Source organism: Pieris brassicae, chromosome 6 (assembly GCF_905147105.1).
Source record: "Pieris brassicae chromosome 6, ilPieBrab1.1, whole genome shotgun sequence".
Classification (NCBI taxonomy): Eukaryota; Metazoa; Arthropoda; class Insecta; order Lepidoptera; family Pieridae; genus Pieris; species Pieris brassicae.
Window position 1 is genome coordinate 2,488,963 of NC_059670.1, and position 24,330 is coordinate 2,513,292.

The window sequence follows — 24,330 nt, forward strand, 5'->3', positions numbered from 1 at the left end:
ACCATTCCTTAAAGCCATTTTATTTACTTAAAATTATTCTCATAAACTGCGCCATCTATGCTTAGCTGTAGCTAACTTTATATTGGCGTTGTTTCCATATACTGTAAAAACCAAATACTGCAAATTCGGAGTACTGTTCTCACCTATGGGCTGGAGCTCCTAAGTACCAGCTTCTTGCGCTTGACTGTATTCAACGAAGAGCAAATACCAACCGCCAACATACAGTCACTTACCTTGCTGCTTGATACCTTGGCGTTGTGTAGAGATATGGGGACTCTTTGCATCTTCTACCGCATTTACCATGGATAGAGTTCAGAGGAGTGGTTCGAACCTGCAGCTGAGTTTAATCACTGGACGTCAAGGCAGCGCACACAATACCATCACCTCGACGTCCGTCGTTCCACAACTGAGCGTTTCTTAAGGCAGTTTTGACCGCGCACTATGTGAAATCTGCCTACTGAAGTATTTCCGAACCAATTCGACTGCGCACCGAAGACGGCACCAATTTTTAAAAGGCCGGCAACGTACTTGCGAGCCTTCTGAAAATGTAAGTGTCCATGGGCGGCGGTATTACTTTATTCATTGATAATTCAAGTCACCTTGAAATTGTCAAAAATATATTTACTAAATGGTATTAACGAATAGTTTATTCGTTAATTTAACACTAAAATAAAACAACGACTGTTACTACGTGTTTATTTACTACATTTTCGTTCCCAATAATAATTGTATATTTTTATAACAGGCCTTCAGGTTTACCCTTAAATATGGAATACAGTTCAAGTAATTGTTTATTTTTTTGATTTTTAATATTTCGGATATCCGTACGTCGATTCACATGTATTTTAGCGCCCTCTGTGCCTGACCAAGCTTTGGCAGCTGATACAAGCCTACTCCAAGGCATTGGCCACTCTCCACGGAGGTACTGCAATACAATTATAAGCAATCTCGAAAACGTTTACAACCACAAGATGGCGCTATAACAGATTTTTTATATTGAACTTTGGTACTTAACCTAAATTCGTAAATATTTCTTTTTCCTTCACAATCTTTTGTAATATAATTTTATTTTAATTAATTGAATGCAATTTTTATTTATTTATTACGAAAATTAATATTGAGAAACAAATGAAATTTAACCAGGTAAAAGGCTTATAAGTTTTTAAAATGCCTTTTAATTAAAAAAAAATTCTTAAAAAAATATTAAAAGTAACAATTTACGTTGTTTTTGTAATTTTTTTTATTTTTTGAGATGGTTTTATGTGAAATAGCTGTATTATATTTAATATTTATAGTAATAAAAAGAGAAACAATTGTTTATATACATTATTTTTAAAGATACACCCAAAAATCACCTAAAAACTAGAAAGAACCCAGCAACTCAGCAAACACAGAAAAAAATACTACAAAAATATTAATAGAACATAAATGGAGGTAGTTCGGGTTCCTCTAAGGGTGCTCTATTTTTGGACCACTGCTTGATACTGTTATTGGGACATCATGTATAATATATTTGAATCCAGTAAATCAAATTTTCATATCTTACTTGATCGAAAGGCCGCCTCCCAATATGAAACATTATATAGAGCAATGGCGCTCTGTTTAGCGGAATAGTAACGTCACAATCGTCTTGAATCCCCAAATCCTTGTAAATTCTTTCCGAATGCATTTGTAGATGATCATACAAAACCTAAAATGGATGACATTAATACCTTTCATTATGACGTCATTAAAGTTTGACTGAGACAATGTTTACATGATTGTAATGTTACAGTTTTGTAACAGGTAAATTTGACGTTAATTAAGTGTATATATATACTATATATGGGTATATCTAGGCAGTTCAGTATTACGTAAGCAGATTTGCTGCAATTTATCTCCCCTCCCCTAACCTCCCCTCTTGTCAGCACAAGTAGGCAAAGCTTTCAAAAATAATAGTACATAAACGTACAATTTTTTTTTTCGTTATGAAGCAATGTGTTACCCACATTATGTGTACAAAAGTAAATAAAAACTGGTGACGTAATCACCAAATAAGAAAATCAAGCATCCCCTATAGTGCTTACGTAATACTTAAATGGCCCAGATATACCCATATATGGTATATATAGACTTTAAAAACGTAATAAACTGATAAACTTGAACATTTTCTTGAATGTCCTTAAAAATTTACTTAATACCAAACTGTACCAAATGCAAAAAATAAATTCCTTTTAACGACTAGTGTGTTTATATACTGATAAAATTATTAATTTATTTATTAACATTTCGTTACATTACAATATAAAAATTGAACATAATTAAATGAAAAGGAACGCGACTGGCGGCCTTATCGCCTTCGAGCGATCTCTTCCAGGCTACCACTGTGAGTAAAGGAAAAAAAATGTATTACATAAGGTAGGCAAAAAGTGCAAAAATACATCTAATATATAACATTCTTGTGTCACAATGGTCGTTCCCATACTCCTCCGAAACGGCTCGACCGATTCTCATGAATTTTTTTATGCATATTCAATAAGTCTGAGAATCGGCTACTATATATCTTTCAAACCCCTAAGTGATAAGGGGTGTCCAACCCAAAAAAATATTTTTTAGACAATTCTTTTGTTTTTAATTTTTTATAATACAGCATACAAAAACATATACAACACTATTATAAATAGCAAAATATAGATGTACCTACTACTAGCGACATCTTGTACCAAAGTGTCATCAAATGTTGTCTATGTGATTTTTTTCTTTTGTCTTTAGAAAATAAAGTTCTGTTCTTTTCTAGTACTCGCTCAGTCACGTTGTTTCATTACAAACCCTTAATTTATCACACCTCTACGATCAACCCCTATTTTTTATTATATATATTATATTATATTATATTATATTATATTATATTATATTATATTATATTATATTATATTATATTATATTATATTATATTATATATATCTTTATTGATGGAAATGTTTCCTAGAAATAATATACCTGGCGAAACGACGTTTGCCGTGTCAGCTTGAAATATATATATATATATATATATATATATATATATATATATATATATATATATATATATATATATATATATATATATATATATATATATATATATATATATATATATATTTATATATATATATATATATTTATATATATATATATATATATTAGTTATAAAGAAGAAACTAAACAGGAACAAAAAATTAACTAAACTGATACTGGATGACAGGAAGAACAAAAAAGTTAAAAGTTTTACCCGAAGGCTATCTCTTCCTGCCGACGTCATCAACAATTGACTAGTTAGAGCCGCGGCATCGTCTAACCTCTCCGCGTTTGATGCAGTAACGTTACCCTAATGAAAATATATTTAAAAAATTAACTGTCTTTTGTTAACATAGCTTTTAGACATTTAAAGAAAACCATTTTTTACCGGACTGAAGCTATGTATTATTATAAACTTATAATTATTTTACATTATCTTCGGACGTTTCGCGTGCCTTACAGCGTGCGTCAAAGCGAAAAAGCGTCACAGCTGTAGAGAAAGTTGTGTTATCTGTATTTATTTCCCCGGAGTTGGTATCGACTAAAAATCCGTCATCTTTTGAATAATTAAAGTATTATAAGTTAATACATAGCTTCAATCACGTAAAAAGTGTTTTCTTTAAATTAATTGAATTTCAAACTCAAAACAACTTATGAACGTCAGAAAAGAAGTTAAATTAATTGTAAATTTACATTAACTACCAGTTCGCAAGTCAAGGGCGTAGAGCGGGTGAAAAGAACTAACAACTTAACTCTACGCCACTCTCTTTAATCGCACAAATTGTTTGAACTGGAGCAAATCAATCCCAAGGATTAGGATCATTTAATTATTTGTACAATTTATAAAAAGCTTTATCCCTCACTTATAATCACCTCTTCAAAAAACTCCGCAAACTCAGGAAAATCGTCCAAGCCAAAACTGTTAGAGACTGAAATTTTTTTCTTGGTTTCCTCGTACAGATTCTCTATCTCGTTCGTATGTTTGTCGTCCTCGTCTATGGAACAGAGCGCTTCGGCCACAGCCAACGCTATTGATGATGGACTGCTGTGACTTCCGTCGAAACTAACTGAACTGGACATAGCTGGAAATATTAAAAATAAATTTATTGGGTACAATATGACAACGAGGGGGATACTAGGACAAATTCTTTGATGGGAAGAGAAAAAAACCGGAAAAGGTTTTCACATCTCTTACCACCATTGCAGTGGAGGTTAAAATAAGAGTGACCCAGGAGCCTTGTTAACGCGTGCCTGTAAGAACTGCCCCAAATGGTTTTAGTCGCTAATATGACATAAATGTCAAATTAGCACAGCCGTTGGTATTTATGGGTATACAAATGTCAGTACTTAAATTTCATGTCACATTTCCCAATAAATTACTACAAGGATAGGCACTGGACAAACATGAAAAGGTCCAGGGCAGCCCTGGTATATTGTCGCGTTCGTCGTTTTGAGCCACTCACTCAAGTCGAAAATTTTAAGTTGAATTAATAGCCTAAGATTACAGTGAGACATAGGCAAATTACACGCAAATGTTACGGTTTTTTGTACTGATAAAATAATATTTGTGATGCTTTGTTGGATACACCTACAGGCCCTACTGAGGTAGGACCGTCACCTTTGTATTGGATTAGATTGGATTGGATTGGATTGATTTGGATTGGATTGATTTGAATTGGATTGGATTGATTTGGATTGGATTGATTTGGATTGGATTGATTTGGATTGGATTGATTTGGATTGGATTGATTTGGATTGGATTGATTTGGATTGGATTGATTTGGACTGGATTGATTTGGATTGGATTGATTTGGATTGGATTTTATGAAACCCAATATTTTGATTTGAATAGAGTTTCTTGTTTTTCGATAGAGATTATGTATAATGCAATGTAAAAATATCTTAGTAAATAAAATAAATACTCACTTGTATGCATGGAATATATTCTGACTTGTTTCGCCCTGACTTTGTGTTGTACGTTCGAATTATTTGCATCTCCAGATGCTGAAATTTCAAAATAATTCACTCAATCAATCTCCAAAATTCCCGTTTTTTTTATATAGTGAGCAAACTAGCCCTCGGGACGCTTAAAAGATTTTTATGTACACCCATTTTAGTAGGTGTTTTGCCAGTCTTTGACGGAGAACGACGTTCATTGTTTAAAACTTGATTTTGAGGTCGTATCTCCCAAGGAAGACCCCCACTGAGAGTCTTTGTGTAAAAATATAAATAATTACTGTTTACGTAATCACCAAATAAGAAAACCAAATACACTATACTGCTTACGTAATACTTAAAAGTTTTGAAACTTTGTTTTATCAAGGTTCCGATAAATACAACTAACTGATCAATCACCTGCGTTTTCCTTCAAAGCCTCTTTCTTAGCCCACTTCAAAAGCTCTTCGTAGACAACAGTTATCAACATTTGCAACACGACAGAGCCGCCAACTGGGTGAAAATTTGTTGGCAATGATTTTTCCAACATTTCCGCTGTATTTAAGAAACTACGCGGTATTGAGATCAAAGTACGAGATATGCAGGCTAAGCAAAGGGACATTGTCTGTGGAAATAAATAAGAAAGTGTGTAAATTGTTTATTTATTTTAAGTCTATTAAAAAAAAACAGAGGCACCACAGCCCTTGTTCTGAGCTTTAGAGATCTGTGTAATTTTCGTGATTTTTTTTATAGGCAAGTCGGTCTTCTGTGACTGTGACACCAGATTTATAGGTCTGTCTTCATCAGTTTCCCTACAATGTCTTTATTATCAAGGAAACACTGAAAATGTTTAGAAAATGAAAAACGGCTTAACGTAGAAAGTTGCCAATACTTTTATTGTTTTTCGAAGTAATCTCCGTTCCTCTCCACACATCGTCGCATTCGATGGAACCACTGAGAAAAGCAGTGGGCCCATTCTTCCTGACTCTTGTCTCGGGTCTCTTCTATGGCATTTTCGTACACCTTCACCGCATCTTCAGGGCTCGTAAAGCGAATACCTCGAATTTTATCTTTAGTTCTTGGGTATAAATGAAAGTCACAGCGCGCCAGGTCAGGACTGTATGTCGGATGACTCATTGTCTCGACACCTGCCATAGTCAAATATTCACCATTTCATGCCAAGGTGCTTCTGGTCATCGGTTACAGTATGGGGAATCCATTTGGTACAAAACTTCCTGACGCCTAAATTTTCGTGAAATATTTTTTGAACTCGACTCATACCAATGCCTAGGCTTGCCCGTATCTGCTTATAGGTCACTCTCTTAACTTCCTCTATCATGCGTCGCACAGCACTGATGTTATCTTCAGTAGGCGCTGTTAAAGGTCGTCCCTCGCGCGGATCATCATTGAGATTGCTACGTCCACGCTTAAACTCGTTAAACCAATTGTAAATAGTGGCACGAGATGGGGCTTCATTAAAAAAATGCTAATCGCAGCCTATCATAGCTTTGAGGTTGTGTAAGCCCACAACGAAAGTCATAATAACTCATTGAACGAAAATTTTCTCGCGATAGTTTCATTTTCACCAGTAACAAGAGTTTTAGATTTGCCGCCATTAACAAAAACAAATGACAAATGAATGCAATACACTACATTAGGTTACCAAAGAGTTCTAAAATTGAAATTCAAAAAAGTTTTAATTAGCAATGTTTCTAACTGACCAGTTCGAAACATTTTCAGTGTTGCCCACGTACAATTGTGTTAATGCGCACATAGATTATATTACTGCACAGTCTGGGATCGAACCTACGACACCTACGACGATGTTACGTTTTCACGTTTACTGGATTATTAGGATAGTTTTGGTCAAACTACACGATTACTTTTAGTCGATACGTTTTTAACATATGAATACTTTAATTTGTTTCGTTAGTTTTGTCTAAGTAATTTTATATTCTATGTAGATTTGCACTTGTTGTGCTTACTCTACCTATTTTTATTTAAAGCGATAAGGCCACCTACTTTTATTGAATTATTAAATTACATTACCTGATACATAGAGGCACCAGACTGTATCGCGTTAACAAGTACGCAAGGTATAAATTCCAAAGCTGTGCCAACTAATCCCATTACTCCAGCCAACCACGAAGGTCTCCTATCACACCATACCTATAACAACAAAGTTATACGCATCAACTAAAATATATAAAGAAAATTATATTTAAAATTAATCGCAGCGCTACACTGTTATAAAACACGGACTACACGTAGTTTTTACCTAAAAAAACACGGTTACCATGGTAACAAATATGCAGTCCACATTTTTATAACTAGATGAGTTAAAGAAAGCCTGTTAAAACAAATTAATTGTATATATGACACATATTTTCAAATTAATATTGGTTGGCAAAGGAAAATATTCGTTCGTAAGCTTGCAATGAGTATCCAGGACTATAGATGGTCCTCCCATTTTGTATGAAAAAAAACCCGTTTAAGAAGTTTTTTTTAAAACTATACCTGTCGTTTATCCAAGCAAGATGCCCAATCTCTCCCAGATACTTCCAACGCATAGCATAAAGTAGATTTTACTTCATCAGTACTGCCAATATTCGCTATTATATAAGACAAAGCGCCCACGGCTCTAGCATACTCTTCGCCATCTGAAAAATAGCAGTGACAAATGTGAAATATCACAGCGATCATGCAAAAATAATCTTAGGCTTATTGTAAGTGTGACTAATAAAGAAATCGTTTGACAGACAGACAGACGATTATCGGTCGTAAAAGTGCCTCCTTCAGTATATAATCACTTCCATTAATTAACATATATATTTCTAGACGATTTTTTTATATATAACTAAAAACTTTGAAACAAAAAGTTGGTTGCTTTTTAAAAAAAAATTAATTTTATTTGTTTGATAGATATTTTGTATGGGTATAGAGGAGTATGTAAATGGAAATCACAATTGAATTGATCAAGTAACATTTATTTGTACGCATAAATACAACGGATTGTGCCTCTTTGTCGCTCGTTCTGCGCTCTCGCTTGCACTTCAAGCCTTAAATGGAACGCCTCAGAGCGAGGTAACGCCGCACGCGCAAATTGCGTAGAGCGAAAGGAACTGGCAAGACTATTCGTTATTTATTGTTGTTATTAATCGCCAAGTTTACAAGGAAATTGTAAGGAAATGAAACTATTACGCTGTGCTTCACTTGACATATTTCAAAATTTCATAATAATAAAGTAAACTTTTAGTATCACCACGGACACGAGTTAAAGGACGTATTACATTGACATACCCTTATTATCTTCTGTGAACGTACAAAACCCGTCAGCTGTACACAGAAATCCGTCACATCTATGTCTAGTCCCATCCCCGTACCACAAGCCATCGGCAGGCCACCGCGAGTTATCACTAGACATATTTCGTATAGCGGAGACAAGAAGCATTCTCGCTAAATGACAGTTACGCATCATTAACACCTGGAATAAAATGGAATCAAAATGTGATTTCGAATCTGCGAAAATTGTGTCTAATTTTTGATATAGATAATAATGAATAGGTATATTGTCAATGTCAAATTAGAATCGTGTCAAACTAAAGTCACTCTATAAAGTATGTCAGGGTGAATTTCAGAGACGAGGCTTAGCGTCAAATAATCTCATATGTCAAAAACGTATTCAACTTTGATATTGTCATAATTCGCGTCTCGTTTCTGAATAGTTTAAGGAATAAAGCAAATAATTTGCTTGTCTTTATAAGACCAGAATCATTCTTTCAATAGCGCTGAGAGACTGAGCGAAAGAATATTTTATTGAAAAATATAAAATCTTTGTTTTTTTTTTACAGATTGAACTTGTATCAAACTTCCTTTAATTCTTTTGTTAACTTTATCCGACCAGTAAGAGATACAAATCTATCAACTGCATTTGTTTGAAGCGATATTTTTTTATTGGAGGGTAAACCGCTTCGTTACGTAACGCGTTACGATGCCATTCTGTCTAGCGTCCCTTTCACACGCATACGGCAGCGGTAGACAGGATTCTCTTCTCTCACACTAACTCGTAGGTCTAGCCGTATTTCAGACATGCTTTCCCCTCTCTCTACTCAATCTTTAGAGTGCGATAGACATTTACTTTACATTTACTTAGAAAAAAAATGACAAAAAAAAGAAAAAAAATGCTCAAAACAGAGAGAGATGGAGCCAATTGGAGGAGGCCTATACTCAATAAGAGGACCTTGAAAAAAAATAGAATATATATATATACATATATATTTCATGTGTGTGTTTACATTAGTGTGTTTTGTACATTTTCAAGGAATAAATGAGGCTTAATTATTATTATTATTAGACATTTACTGTCGACAGTGAGCATATAATCTTAAACTATCACCGTATTTGAAAGTTATTATAAAATAAATTATTATGAATCAAACAGAAGATGATCCTCGGATCCATTACAGAATTAAAAAGTTCAACTTAGTTTAAGTTGTCTCTTCTCTCTCTTCTATCTCTTCTGTCGGACGTCCCGAGACGAACACATTTTTTTTTAATTGCGATCTTGGCTTACTGTACTACCTTCTACTTAAACTCTTAATATCATTTTTTTAAATCAAATTCACTAAGTAAATTTATAGGTAGATGTTTCGTTCACCCATTTGACATGCTAAATATGCCAGCCATAAACTTTATTAATTATCATAGACACGGAACGAATTAAAAAAAAATCACAAATATCTTTACCTGCCTAAGTAATCAGTAACATTACGTAGATTTAAAACTTTAATTATAAACATTTAAAAGCATACTTAATTTAGTTTATAAGTAGATATTTTACCTTAACAAGCAAATTCCAGGATGGCTGTGGTTGAGCCAGTAATACAATAAGCTCCAAACCAATAGCAGTTTTATTCGGTAAATCCTGCGTATGCGTCGTGACGTCATCGAAACCATCAAACAAATTGGGACTCACAAACGTAAACCATGGGTAGGGACATTCCTTTGATATCGTTTTGTCTTCCTTCTCTTTGAACGCCTGAAAAAACAACAATTATATCTCAACTGTATGGAGTTTTTGACAGCTCTCTTATTGTTAGAATGCCAAATGAAAGCAAGGTAATTGTTTTCATAGGTTACATTCAGAACCGAAACTTAGCGCTAAGTATGACTCCTGTTTGTCAAATCCAATACGTTTATGACATACGAGATCAATGACGCTTATTCACTATGAATTCTACCCTCGACAAAATCAGTTTAATTGCACTGTCAATTGTACATCTGTCTCCTTTCAACACAGTGTCAGCACAATTTGACAGATGACAGATGACAGACAAAAGATTATGTATTTCTATATCTGTTTCGTGATTATTTTTTTCTAATAGGCAAATATCGGCCCTTTGCGTGATACACATCATCAACCTTTCGGTGTAAGGCATGCGGCTACATTACAATATAAAAAAATTGAACAGAATTAAATCAAAAGGAGGGCAACTGGCGGCCTTATCGCTTTCGAGCGATCTCTTCCAGGCAACCACTGGTAGTAAAAAAAAGGTATTAAATTACATAAGGTAGGCAAGAAGTCCAAAAATACATTGTTATACACAGTTATTAAGACAAAACTAAACAGGAAACAAAAAAAAACAAACTAAACTAAAAAAATACATTTAAAATAAAAATAAAAAAGACACATCAATCACGATAATTTAAGATAAGTCTCACGACAGTTAGTAGTTGGAAAGAAAGTTAGGGATATGATGTGGACAGGTAATGTTTGTACAGAAGAAATTTAAAGGAAGATAGAGAAGGAGCTAAGTGATTAGGGACGGGAAGAGAATTCCATAGCCTAACTGCAGAGACCTTAAAGGAATCGCCAAGAATGGAGGAGTTATGTAGTTATGAGATGGGATTTCAAGGGTATAAGTTTCCGGAAGAACGTAAGCTATAGTTATGGGCTCCCAAAAATTTGAAATCATTTTTGAGATTGGACTCCTTCCTACTTTTAGGGTTGAACAGGATGGAATATAGGAGATGGAGAGCATGATTATCACGTCGCTGACGAATCGGTAACCAGCCCAGCCGCTTACGGAACGGAGAGATACGCAGTCATACTTTCTTAGACCGAATATAAATCGAATACAGAAACTTTGGAGACGATCCAGTCTATTTAGTTCCACGTTTAGATCGGAGGAGCAAGAATCAGCGTAGTCCAGTAAAGGCAGGAGGCGTTATGTTTTCCTTCATCAATGTGTACATATAAAGTCCATTGGTCAAAGCCGGGGTTTGAACCTTCAGGGGCGAATTTCTAACGCTCAAATCAATAGGCCGAAATTGCTCATTTACAACGGCAACGCACTTGCGAGCCTTCTGCGAATGTAAGTATACATGGGCGGCGATATCAGCCTCTTGTCCGTTTGCCTAAACGTAAAAAAAAACTTTTTTAACTTTTTAAAAAAAATTTTTTTTATTATTTAATTTACCTGATGTAAAAAGTGCAATTCGGCCCCTCTAAAAGCCATACATTTGAACAGTTCATTGCACTTGGCGTGAACGTCTCTGACGTCACGGCTCTGTATGGACTTTTGTAAGCCAACCAAGTCTGAACCACACGCGCATATACAAGGTAACAATTGCGCTGTGCACAGCAATATATTCACTATGTCATTAACGAGTAGCTGTATGTGGTCTGTGCTGGTCTAAAAAAATTAATTATATATAACGATGACGTTAACATTAGCACTTTATTAAATATTTAACGAATTCAACGAGTGACGTTTATGCCATATGTTTTCTCAGTTAGTCAAATTTCTTTACTTTTATTGTTTTTTTTTTTACTAAGTATCTTTATGGGATTTTGACAGATAAAACTTTTGTACAGATAAAACATGACGTTTTGAAGCTGTCATCAATTAGATGGCATACAAAATATTTTACCTAATATAAATAAAATATATAGAAAAATAATTGTAATGAATACAATGACTGAGAAGCGGTATGTCAAGTATAAGTTCGCGAGGAAACCAAAGAATGCAAGAATATTGTACAAAAATATTATGGTGGTACAATCTGAACAAAGTTCAAATTAAAGATACTGCCACCACTACAACACCATAATTTATCTTTCTATTAAACCAAATACTTCAAATACCTGACAGTATCGTACTGTGAGTATAGTGAGTGTCTCATTCAACATCCCGGCGAATATTCTCTGAGCCATACGCGGTGGTACCGTATCCCATAGATCTTTTCGACTGCCTGAAAAATTAACATTTATTACTGATTAGTTTCATGGGCCTTGAAAGAAAACAATTTTTTAACCGGATTAAAGATATTTGTATTATTATAAACTTTTAATTATTTACATAATTTTAAACTTAAATATTTCCGACGTTTCGCGTGCTTTACAGCGTGCGTGGTCACGGTGACTGAAGGCCTTTCTGTCTACGTGCGTATATAACACTCGCTTGAACGGTGAAACACAACGTGAGGAACTCGGCAAGCCTTAACCCAAGGGCGGATCGTGAATTTGTGGGGCTGAATTTTGGGGCCTGAATTTGCCGTGAAATTACGGGGAAGAAATTGGATTTTTTAATTTCAGATATTATTTTTTTTAATAGATCCGGCCCTGCATACACCCAGAATTCTGAGGCGCCGATATAAAAGATTATTGTGCCACTGTTTTTTTTTGGTTATTACATAGACACAATAAAGATATACAAAGATAGACACAAACACAATATCAAATTTATATGCACAGAATTATAAATAATAGTATTGTCTTTTGTTAACATAGCTTTTACACATTAAGAAAACACTTTTAAAACGGATTGAAGCTATGTATTATTATTATAAACTTTTAATTATTTACATCAAGTTTAAATTTCTTAAATATTTCCGACGTTTCGCGTGCTTTACAGCGTGAGTGGTCACGGTGACGGTTAAATTTAAAATTATGTAAATAATTATAAGTTTATAATAATAATACATAGCTTCAATCCGTTTAAAAAGTGTTTTCTTAATTATTAATAAAAAATTTAAAAAAATGTGAATAAAATTATGTCACGATACAAATTGAAGTACTGTTCCGAAGTGCTGGAAGACAGCTTTGATACATCCGATCCCTAAAAAGGAGCAATAACCTCCTTGTTCTCCAAAATAATGGAAACCATTATTAACGGCCAGCTCTTGAGGTATCTAGAGGGCAGCCAGCTGATTAGCGATTCTCAGTACGGCTTTCGTCGTGGTCGCTCAACTGGTGACCTCCTTGTATACCTTACACATAGGTGGGTGAGAGGCAATTGAATCCAAGGGGGAGGCGCTGGCGGTAAGTTTGGACATAGCGAAAGCCTTCGATCGGGTGTGGCATAGAGCACTGCTCTCGAAGCTTCCAGCCTATGGGCTCCCCGAGAAATTATGCAACTGGATTTCCAGCTTTCTCGCTGATCGGAGCATTAAGGTCGTCATCGACGGAGCATGCTCCGACCTTAAACCCGTCAATACTGGTGTCCCACAAGGCTGTGTCCTATCCCCGACCCTGTTTATTCTGCATATTAATGATATGTTGCAACTTAGCAACCTTCATTGCTATGCGGACGACAGCACTGGGGATACTTTTTACACGGGCCGGGCAGGTATTTCTCGGGCTGTTGTTGATGAGTGCCGGAACAAATTTGTGTCTGAAGTCGAAACTCTTTTACGTGGAGTCTCGGACTGGGGTAGACTAAATCTAGTCCAATTTAACCCCAAGAAGACACAAGTATGCGCGTTTTCCGCGAAAAAAATACCCTTTGTCGCTACTCCTCTTTTCGAAAACACTCTTCTTGAAGCCACAGCCAGCATCGGAATACTTGGCGTTGACATATCGAACGACGTTCAGTTTCGCGGTCATTTGGAAGGAAAGGCTAAATTAGCCTCCAAAAAGCTTGGTGTGCTCAGCAAGGCGAGACGGTACTTCACTCCGGGCCACCGCTTGCAACTCTATAAAGCGCAAATTCGGCCCCACATAGAATACTGTTCTCACCTCTGGGCGGGAGCTCCCCAGTACCAGCTCCTTCCACTAGACCGTATTCAACGAAGAGCGGTTCGAATCGTCGACGACCAATCACTTTCCGTGCGGCTTGATCCCTTGGCGTTGCGTAGAGATGTTGGGTCCCTCTGCATCTTCTACCGCATTTACCATGGGGAGTGTTCAGAAGAGTTGTTCGGTCTAATACCCGCAGCTGAGTTTCATTATCGGACGTCAAGGCAAAATACAAAATACCATCCGTATCACCTCGACGTCCGTCGTTCCACAACTGAGCGTTTTCTAAGGCAGTTTTTGCCGCGCACCACCACTATGTGGAACCAGCTGCCCACTGAAGTATTTCCGAACCAATTCGACTTAGGGTCCTTCAAGAAAAGAGTGTGCCAATTCTTGAAAGGCCGGCAACACACTTGCGAGCCTTCTGGCAATGTGAGTGTCCATGGGCAGCGGTATCGCTTCACATCACGTGAGCCTCTTGCCCGTTTGCCTGCTATTACATTAAAAAAATCATTTTCTATATTTTAAATAAAGAAGAAATTGAAATGAATGGTATAGCAATCTAAAAATGAGACTTTATTAAAATCGATCAGTTTCAAGTTCTACAATTAACTTACCGTTCATATAAAGCCACCAACCGTTCACCGAGGGCGTGCCAGCCTGTATAGGCCTTTGCAAATCTATGGGCCGACCGCCTGAGTCTTGGAGTATGTACAATGACAAAACTCTATTGTGCAAGTCTAAAACTCTTTCACCAACTGCTTCAGACATTGTTACGTATCTTTTGTAACAGGACTGAAAATTAATATTTGATGGTTATTTTTCGATATCACATTTCATATTTGTGTTATTAGAATAAGCTTCTTAAACTGCTAAACACGAAATTGAATAAAATTATTAACATTAAAAGTTTAAATTTCCGTCAGTTATTATTAAGATTATTTAATTACAATTATTGTTAAAAGCTTAACCGGTTTTTTAACAATGTTAAGTGATTTAAATTGAAACTAGATTTCCTAATGAAATGTAATATTAAAAAGCAGCAAAAACATCAAAATAATTCTTTCACAGGAAATCTGATGCATAAATAATTTAGAAAAATTAAATGGACTTTCAAAAAGAATCGCCTCAGTATGAATTTATGCCTCCCGGAAATGAGTAGACGAAAATAAAAATAATATTACCTAATTCCAACAAAACTACAAAAAATTGATAAAAATAAATGGAATCTGTTTAAAATGCTTATGCATTCAAGGTTTCCAATATATCAGCAATACTAGACATTAGAATGTTAGAGATTTTGCTCTTTGAACTCTTTTAAAAATAGGTTGGATTGTTTCTCAAACTCCACATCATATTTTATTTTTTCAAATGCTTCTTGTACCTGCATGATAGATTGCATTTCAGCAAGACCTGTATCTTCAATGTGCTGCAAATAACAGTACAGACTGTTCTTAAGCAAAGCGGCAGCACCCAAGGTCGCAGTTAGAACAGGTAAATCAGCATGGTCCAGTGCTTCTTGGGCCAGCATATGGAGGTGTTCTAATAAAAAAAATTGTAGCATACAACCCTGTCTTAGGAACAGATAGATATCTGATTCGTGATATTTTTTTTAATAGGGTGATCGGCCTTCTGTGCCCGACACTTGATGATTTTTATGAAGGTTCCCTTATATGTTCACAAAACCTCCTGGTAATTATGTGGTGGTGGACATCTGGTCCATGAGCGGCGGTTAGCATTTACTTCAAAGTGCCACTTGCCTACTTGGTTATAAAAAAAATACAAAGCCTTTTACTTCCCACTCGATCATTATTTTACATAAAATCGTTCCAAGTACAATTATTTGGCATTCTGCCAGAGAAACAGATTGATCTAGCAAAAGAAATTAGTGTTGATCTATTAATTATTTCATAAACAATTCTTATTCTTGTAGGTAATCCAACACTGTTAAACCACATGATCTTAAAAATTTAAATTAATGGTTACGTCTTTGGTAATATTTACCTAACAGAGAATCACTTGACTTGACGGCTAGATGAACAAATTTATCGGGATCTGATGTTTTAGCCACACCTCCCTCTATATTATCATCCTCTAATGTCACGAACATGCCTGAGCCTTGTCTGAAAAAAAATAACAATATTTTTTTATGGGGTCTATATTTCTCTTAAACAACTCAATAGATCTTCTTTCCCTTGAAACTATGTTTAAGTAACATTCTAGGCATAGGTAAAGATTGATAATATGCCATGCGGTGTACAAGTATATTAAAGGTTTCAATATGTCATAGATGCAATATAACTTATAATATATAGGTATGCTGACTAAATATAACAAGTAATAACTTTTTCTGATTCATATTAAATTTAAAAAAAAGTGATACTCTTGGTGTAGATTTACAAATGTTAGATTAATACTAAAACCAAAATCTATAGATCTTTAAGATTTCATATGCAAAAGTCTGTGATGTATTATATTATTAATTTAGATATACAAGTAAACATTTTGATGATATTCTTATTTAATTAAAATTTAATGAATGTTTAATTAACTTTTACTTAAATAATGTTTTTTTGCAATAACTAGCTAAGTTTGGAGAAATCAAATTAATTTTAACAATATCAAGGAAACATAATATATATAAGACTGTGTGTAATAAATACTTCTCTTCTAGGCAGTTAAAATTCTAACAAACAAGATAATATACATACTTAAAAGCAACCGAGAATTCCTCTTCAAGCCAAAGAACAATTTTCACAGCAGCAAATGAAGCACTCCTTGGAAAATCTAGCCGCCCTCCAACAACTCCGCTACAGATCTTTTCAGATAAGACAGTTTGATTATTCTGAAATTATAACATAAATCACTTCAAGTATCTTATTTTACCAATATTATGTTTACATGTAATGTAAGTTAAAAAGAAACAAATAACAACAAACTATATTCTAATTTTGTATTCATTTAATTTTAGTTTATTCAAAGTACTCACCCAAAGCTTAAGAATTAGAATGTTACTTACAATTCATACACAAAGAATCAAAAACAAAAAAAATATCTTTAATGTGTGCAAAACTAAATACATTTTAATGAACAGGCAAAAGAGATTAAATAAAGTTCTAATTCAACTTCACTCGCCTGATAATACTCCAAGTCCCTTTGCAACAAAATAGGGATCCGATCCATAATATTGCCATCTTCAATAACTTCCATTTTGGCAATTAAATAAAACAAAATATGTCAAAATTCCTATCTATATTACTTATTATCCTTTCATAAACAATCAATTATAGTAGGCTATGATTACATGATTTAAAATCAACATTTTCTATAATTTTTGAGATTTCTTCTTGTAGTAAGCGATGTAGTGGTACACCATCATGCTTGTAAATCCAATAGCCTCCATTTTTCAAAACGAGATCATAACGTTTTGGTCCAGAAATAGGAGAACTGAGCCAAATCTGCTTGTTAGGTGTTTGCCTGTTTATAACATATGTTCCATGAGTTGGTCCTAGGTTAACCGTGAGTACACCATCCTAAAAACAGAAAAGAACTTCTCAAAACTTAATACTTATAATATTCTTAGTGCCAATCTAGTAATTTACAACATTGTATTACTAAGAGTGTAGTCAATTTGTGATGTTTCGATAAAATCAAAGTATATAAATTTAATGAAATAAGGTACTTACACTAAACGTTACGTCAGCTACTTTTAGATTGGTGTTTTGGTCAATAATTTCTTCAAAATATTCGCACAGCGATTCTAAAGTTTCGGTACAGATTTCTTCAAATACTGATTGTTCAATATGATCAGAAGTTTCGATATTACTAGGATTTGATGAAAACTGACGGTTTGATGCTATACAATAACTAGAATGAAAAACTTTGATCATCGGATAGCGACGAAATATAGTTGGTGAAATATTGATTCTTTTCTGCACCAGCCAGCGACTGGTACGAAGAATATTTCGGAACATTTTCTTTTGTTACTTTGTTATTGGTCTCCAAGTGTTTCTGATTCAATTCATCAGGAATTAGTTTTCTAGTTTCTAAGGTTGCAGCTGATTTTTGTTGTTTTTGTCATTGTCATTTCCCTTCATAGTCTCAGCATACGGCAGTAATGGCAGTGTAAAATTATGATTTTAGATTTAGGGGACATTTGACATTTGTAATTTTGATATCTGTCAAGTTGATGTATACAATCTTCCTAACATAGATTATATTTTATTACTTAAAATGGATAATCATTTAGTGTATATGAAGACTTTTCACAATACTATAATAACAATACATATACCCAATACCATAATTTCGAAAAAAAATGAACCATAATAAAATATAAAATGTGTATTACAATATATATATATATATATTATATCAAATCAAAATCTTAATCAAAAGCATTATCTTTATCTAAGACTAAGAGATCCTTCAAATACTACCAACTTCTTAACTTATAACTCTAACTTTAACTTTTTTGTTAACCTTCTGGATTATCGACCTTCCCAACTAAGATTTAAACCCAAGATCTCATGATCTACAGTCAAATATTTATAAAATAAAATAATTGACTTACGGTGTCTTATTGTTCAGTAGCCTCTTCCTTTGGTAACATGTAGGCATTTTGAGGCGGTAACATCCAATGATTTTTTTGATAATTTGACGATAGTACTGATATCGATTCTTCGGGTATTCTTGGTGTTGGTAGTAAAGAGTTGTACAAATTCCAATGTGGGCTAATAAATAAAATTTGTCTATCTTGGCGATCTTGCAATTGTCTAAAGTTACAAAGATTGGGTTCATCCCAAGGGTTCCATAATTTTCGGAATGCTTTCATCTGAGAAATATTACGTCTTAATTATTGGCCAGATATAATTAATTTCTCTTTATAATTTCACTCACAGGATAATTATCTCACAGTAAATATCATATTATTATTATGTATAGTCTGTGTACTAACGTTTCTTCTGGATTTAAATGTTCTATAGTTTAAGATTAATATGATACTACGATGATACGGACTATAAAAAGAGCTTATCAATTCGTGAAAAACTAAGTATTTCGTCCTCACTTGATCAAAAGAAGCAAACAATGATTTGCGCGGTACAAGCCATCTAACGACATAGTTTTCACCCCGCACTGTATCTAAACCTCCCCAATAGAGGAAGTAATCTTCATAGAACATTGGCAACAGTCGGGACATAGGATACGGGCCAACTCGTGTATGTGTTTGTGCTTCTTGAATCCTTGGAAGTCCTTCAATTATCCAACTTAGACGCTCGTCAGGGTTCACTCCGTACTACGAAATACAAGGACTTTACCGGAAAACGTAGACGAATGTTACGTTACTTTTAAGGAAGTTACGACCATAGAGAACAAAAGGAAGTTTCGTATATTGAAAAGAAAATTACCCTTTAATATTAATGACACAATACAAACAAATGCAAAACGAATTATCATACGCTAATTAAGTAAAACTTTTGTTAAATTTTTCACGTACTTTGATTATATAACACACCATAACGACTCCGTCATTGTGGCGTAATGCTTCTTCTTGTGTCATATAATCCGCTTTAAAAAATGTCACCTATAAAAGTTAAAGGTTGATTCAGCGGTTGTCACTAAAAATAAATAGTTAATCCTACTGCGTTTACTAAATTTAAATATTGATTCGCTGAAGTTTATTTTATTAGAAAAAAATCCACCTTGTTTCGTATTACTTCCTACAGTATTTAGTAGGTGAGAGTCATTTATACACTTTATAATACATAAAAAAAACAATTGTTACTATAACAGATTTTTGTAGATAAAAAAAAAAAATATTAATTATTCTGACAAATATTTTAAAACTTATTTAAAATGTATTGTAATTATCGCCTTTGTATTGTAAATATGTCCTGTAATTTTATTGTATGATATCTACTAATAATATTAATATTTTTTACGATCTAAATAACTTAAGTAATAGTATGAATAACCGTTTAACTTAATGTATTAAATAAAATTGTAATGTTCGAGTACCCATGTTAGTTTCAATATCACAAAATGCCATTGTATTTTTGAATAGAAATAAACAGGAAAGGTGTAGGCAACGCAAGTATAACGCGTGAATTACCAAATTTTTGGACATAAAGTACCTAAATGTGGTTATTTCTAGTATGAAATTTGACATTTCACTTATTAAAAACTTATTTCTGTAAAAAATCTATTAAGTACAACTAATAAATAAAACCTGCATTTCACCAGGATATCGCCTTTTATCGACTGTATGCTCACTGCCTTCCATCATATTTTTACCCCAGTGAAAATGGACTTGTGACAGTACATGCTTTTCTAAAAACGGTCCTCCCTCCAAATATGGACGTTCTGTCCGCCATTTTGCCCCAAGTATTACTAAAAATTAACTACAGCCAGTTTAAAATATGTTCAGTTCGAATTACAATTGTATAGATTTAATTAATTTTGACGTCGAAACCTGGGTATCCTTTATTGGTATGTGTTTAATTAAAGGCACTTAAATATTATCCTAGTAGCTAAGGGTGTTAATTTCGAATTTCGCCCCGACGCGATATTTATTTAAATCATATACATAGATAGTTTCTATTAACATTTGGTCGTACGGCCAAAGATAAAATTTATAAATAGGGTGAACATTAAAAAAAATGTATGTAGTAACGCCTGCTACTTTTTTCCGTGTAAATAAAAAAAACAATTGAAATGTGAATACATATACTTCAGTCGGTAGAAGGCAAGGTATTTGACCTTTGAAGAGACAACGTTCTTTTAATCTCCTAAAAAGCCTGTCACTTCTGTGAAAAAGGTAAGATAGGATGTGTGAAGTCGAGGATTTAAGGGTAAAATAAATTGAGGGATAAGCTTGTCGGTATAGAAAATTGAAAAATGCGGAAAAATGCAGCGTGGTACGATGTACCTACCTAAAGCGTTATGAGTGCCATTATTATAATATTTTTTATTTTGTTTGACGCTTTCCTACGCTAAAAGAAGAAATAACTGCGCATGTACAGGAATGGATCTACTTAAGGCTTAAGGCTTTTTGGGCTGCAGTAGATATTAAAAAATATCTACAATTTAAAAAATCTAATCATTAGGTTGGAATCCCTGTGATGAATCAACCCATTTGCGATGCGTGTTTATCAAACCGAACTTGGAATTCCTCGTCGCTTGTTTTCGGTCGGTGTATGTTTTTCGCGTGTGCGTCTATTACGGGGGACTTCCCCATATCCCAGAGCCCCACAAAATCACGATCCACCCATGCGCATATAGAATATCTGTAGGGTACATAAGGGTCGACCTCAGAGTCGCGCAGCATTTAATTGGCCCAAGAATTAGAAATAGTGCACTATTAACCTGTGTATCCAGTATTTGTCAATTTTATTTTATGCGGGTAGACATCAAAATTGTACCACTTAAGTTCCGGACACGGGTAGCATAATGATGCTGCAATAGATACATTGATCGGTGTCGGTAGGTGTCCTTCTGTTTCACTCAAGTAGTCAATCCAAGCTACACTGCCATATTGAGGTACATTTTTAACTTCTTCCTTAGGTGCTTCCTCCTCCTCTATAATGAAAATACTTAATATGCTTGCACTAATATTATTATTCACATGCAACCTATCCTATGGATATTTGAATATCTATTTTAAAAAATATGAATAATGTAACCGTTTAAACGGTGGAAATATTAATGAAATCAGACCAGTACTTTTTATGTTTATTCGTTACAAACGTACGAAATATTAAACTTCAATTTTTATAATATTAGTATAGGTTAGTGTCAAAATCATATTTAAATGGAATTTAATACGAGTGATTGTCACGAGTCTGATTTGTTTTACAAGCGAATGTATGTAGTATATGTATACCTAATATAAATGAAAATTGTTCTAAGCCATTTACAAACTACTTGTTTTTTCTTAGAATTGTATTCCTTGGTTTTGGTTGGAATATTAAAACATTTTTACCATATCTAACGCCTTATTGTGGTAGGTATAATAATCCTACTACAAATAAATGTTACAATTTTAAAACGTAACTAAATTCTGTTTTTATAGTACCTGTTTGGGCGACTGCCGCGGCTTTTAACATTATAAGTATGACATAATAATTTAAAGTCGAAATTAATACACAATTTTTTTTGTTTACAAGTTTTCAAATCGAAAAAATAACGTCACATACTGTCACAATATACTGATGTGACTTTGAGATGACAAACACGTTTATCTAACATTTACTTTTTGAGGAGATTAATACAATTAGTATACAAATTTATATTTGTAATAAATATGTTATAATAATTCGATATCTGAATCCAATTAATTATGAATGTCAAATTCAAGGTTCAAATGACACAGATACAAAATGATTATATTTTTCAAGCATACGTAACGACCAAAAACTACAATAGACTTAATTTGACACTTATAGATCAATGTAAAAAAATTGCTATTGCTCTTTTAAAATGCAAAAACAAGAAGCTAAAGCAAAATATAAGGAGATGGAAGTTTATCCGGATAGAGAACTCTTAGTATGGGAAAAATGGATAGAAATTAGAAAAGAAGAAACACTGCATTTGGCACAACAAACTGATAGACCACCAGCCGACCTCACTATGAACATTTTAGAGAAAATACGTGAGGATAAAGAAAGAAAAATCGTTCTGGAACATGCCCAAATCGAGAAAAAACCGACAGTACGTGGTTATTTGTGGGAGCAACCACAGCGGCTAAAACAACGTTGCTATTGTGAACCTGTGTACGAAATACAAAGAACAAAAGAAGAAAAAGGCCTTCCTCGTGTTATACAACATATAGGAGTACCGAAATACATACAAGAAACGGAGAAAGGTATTATTGGGGTACCAGAACGAAAACCATGCGTAAACTTGGACCATGAGTACACGCAATACCGAGAAAAAAGGGAACAAGACCTTAAGGAGCAGATTAAAAAAATCGACCCATTCAGGTTATATAGGTTTTTTATACTTATGATAGATTTTATAAAATAATTAATATTATTAAATTTAAAGTTAATTTGAACAATTTTTGGCTCTTACAGACCGGATATAGATGAATTGTTAGTAAGAGGCAATAAACCAAAACTACCACCACCAAAAATACCGCCTTTGCCAAAAGTGACGCTTTCTACCGTAATAACTCGAGGAGATGAAGCAACATGTTCTATTTACGCTCTTAAAATAAACAACTCTCTTTTCATCAAAGATATACATGATCAAAAAATATCTCATCTAAGAGCCATGCAAAAAGAATCATGGCACGAGTCCTGTAATACATGGTCATATTATTTTAATACACCAATCAATAGGGCTGGCAGGTGCAAACTTTACCTAAAAAATCCAGGAACAGTAATGATAAAATACTGTTGGAAAAAGATAAAACGATCGCTTCCATTTATTCCAGAAGAACCTCTAGAACAAGTATTTTTCTTTAATAAAAATGAAAGTAGCTTATATCCCGGCCAAGAAAAAGAATTATGTTTTACGTTTATATCAGACAAACCTGGTATATACAATGAAATATGGGAGCTAAGTACTAGCAACGTTTGTTTTTTTGATACTCTTCCCGAAAAATTTATCATTAATTTAACTGGCGATTCGGTTGAAAATTTAGAAAGATTGATAAGAAAAGCCAATAAGCTAGAAAGAAAAATCAATCATGTTGCCTCACGAAATATTATTATGAGCTTAATTGACGATACCATTACTAAAGCAGTTAGTGTTAAACCCGAAGCTTATCCTTACAAAAAGCTGCTTCTTGAAAAAGACATGTTTATAATGAAAAATCCTGTCTGTTACTATCATCAGACAGAAGTTACAAATCTGAGAGATTTATATTTGGAAATGCTACCTAATGAGACATGGGATCTCTCAATAACAAGCTGGAGAAGTGCAATGGTAGAAAAAGAATATGACGACAGAATGAAATATTACGAGCTTCTCAGGAAGTCCCACCTTCATTTACTTAAACCTTGGTTTGAAGAAGAAGACCTTATGCAGGAAAAATATCGAGCTGTCAACATTCTTCTTGGGCAGTTGATAGATAAATTTGATTATGAATACTTTAGAATTCGGCAATTAATTCTTAATCTACCGGAAGGTGATGTGTCAGAAACGACAACTGTTTCTAATATTTTCTTGGAGGCTTCACCAATGGATTTCACAATACGAAACATATTCTATGTAAAAATGTATGAACACGTTGCAACTACAATGGAGACGTGTGCAGGAATTTTGAGCAATTTGGATTTAAATAGATGGTTACAATTTGATTTTTGTAGATGGTAACATAATTATTGTCTTTGTTT

At 33.9% G+C, this 24,330-nt stretch overlaps 4 protein-coding genes across 6 annotated transcripts; 1 reads left to right on the forward strand and 3 right to left on the reverse strand.

Moving 5' to 3' along the window:
• Nucleotides 1-682: 682 nt before the first annotated feature.
• Nucleotides 683-17,260, reverse strand: LOC123710735. 3 transcript variants are annotated; one of them, XM_045662878.1, is made up of 17 exons: nt 17,126-17,260; nt 16,702-16,835; nt 15,995-16,113; nt 15,375-15,532; nt 14,608-14,785; nt 12,119-12,225; nt 11,451-11,666; nt 9,812-10,009; nt 8,272-8,455; nt 7,489-7,631; nt 7,021-7,140; nt 5,392-5,596; nt 4,963-5,040; nt 3,910-4,118; nt 3,251-3,346; nt 1,547-1,690; nt 683-925 (listed from the first exon to the last, which is right to left on the reverse strand). In XM_045662878.1, exons 1-17 carry the CDS (start codon nt 17,198-17,200, stop codon nt 737-739), a joined length of 2,553 nt encoding a protein of 850 aa, XP_045518834.1. In that variant the 5' UTR covers nt 17,201-17,260; the 3' UTR covers nt 683-736. The 3 variants fall into 3 exon arrangements, 2 of the variants coding, with proteins under 2 accessions (XP_045518834.1, XP_045518835.1); XM_045662879.1 differs by lacking the exon at nt 1,547-1,690; XR_006753858.1 differs by lacking the exon at nt 683-925 and having other exon boundaries at nt 1,667-1,690; nt 3,900-4,118.
• Nucleotides 17,226-18,126, reverse strand: LOC123710739 (frataxin homolog, mitochondrial). The gene is made up of 2 exons (XM_045662884.1): nt 17,677-18,126; nt 17,226-17,523 (listed from the first exon to the last, which is right to left on the reverse strand). Exons 1-2 carry the CDS (start codon nt 17,962-17,964, stop codon nt 17,275-17,277), a joined length of 537 nt encoding a protein of 178 aa, XP_045518840.1. The 5' UTR covers nt 17,965-18,126; the 3' UTR covers nt 17,226-17,274.
• Nucleotides 17,718-22,194, reverse strand: LOC123710738 (carbonic anhydrase 2-like). Its single transcript, XM_045662883.1, has 7 exons — nt 22,065-22,194; nt 21,356-21,568; nt 20,220-20,380; nt 19,488-19,574; nt 19,059-19,286; nt 18,564-18,824; nt 17,718-17,857 (listed from the first exon to the last, which is right to left on the reverse strand). The coding sequence occupies exons 1-6, from the start codon at nt 22,093-22,095 to the stop codon at nt 18,570-18,572; spliced, it is 975 nt and encodes a 324-aa protein (XP_045518839.1). The 5' UTR covers nt 22,096-22,194; the 3' UTR covers nt 17,718-17,857; nt 18,564-18,569.
• Nucleotides 22,195-22,400: 206 nt separating this feature from the next.
• Nucleotides 22,401-24,310, forward strand: LOC123710597 (MYCBP-associated protein-like). Its single transcript, XM_045662612.1, has 2 exons — nt 22,401-22,971; nt 23,065-24,310. Exons 1-2 carry the CDS (start codon nt 22,469-22,471, stop codon nt 24,308-24,310), a joined length of 1,749 nt encoding a protein of 582 aa, XP_045518568.1. The 5' UTR covers nt 22,401-22,468.
• Nucleotides 24,311-24,330: the final 20 nt, after the last annotated feature.

What these genes read in the sequence shown, in the direction of transcription:
- LOC123710738 (XM_045662883.1), bottom strand. Translation starts at nt 22,095, where the DNA reads ATGTTAAAAGCCGCGGCAGTCGCCCAAACAG. An exon ending in GACAAATACTGGATACACAG is followed by an intron (nt 20,381 to 21,355) that starts GTTAATAGTGCA and finishes GTTAATTTTTAG; the next exon opens with TAATACTTGGGGCAAAATGG. An exon ending in TGTTTGCTTCTTTTGATCAA is followed by an intron (nt 18,825 to 19,058) that starts GTGAGGACGAAA and finishes AATATTTCTCAG; the next exon opens with ATGAAAGCATTCCGAAAATT.
- LOC123710735 (XM_045662878.1), bottom strand. Translation starts at nt 17,200, where the DNA reads ATGGAAGTTATTGAAGATGGCAATATTATGGATCGGATCCCTATTTTG. An exon ending in TTGGTGGCTTTATATGAACG is followed by an intron (nt 12,226 to 14,607) that starts GTAAGTTAATTG and finishes TTAATTTTTCAG; the next exon opens with GCAGTCGAAAAGATCTATGG. An exon ending in AATATATTCCATGCATACAA is followed by an intron (nt 4,119 to 4,962) that starts GTGAGTATTTAT and finishes TAATATTTCCAG; the next exon opens with CTATGTCCAGTTCAGTTAGT.
- LOC123710597 (XM_045662612.1), top strand. Translation starts at nt 22,469, where the DNA reads ATGCAAAAACAAGAAGCTAAAGCAAAATATAAGGAGATGGAAGTTTAT. An exon ending in AAAAAAATCGACCCATTCAG is followed by an intron (nt 22,972 to 23,064) that starts GTTATATAGGTT and finishes TGGCTCTTACAG; the next exon opens with ACCGGATATAGATGAATTGT.
- LOC123710739 (XM_045662884.1), bottom strand. Translation starts at nt 17,964, where the DNA reads ATGTTCCGAAATATTCTTCGTACCAGTCGCTGGCTGGTGCAGAAAAGA. An exon ending in TAGCTGACGTAACGTTTAGT is followed by an intron (nt 17,524 to 17,676) that starts GTAAGTACCTTA and finishes TTCTGTTTTTAG; the next exon opens with GATGGTGTACTCACGGTTAA.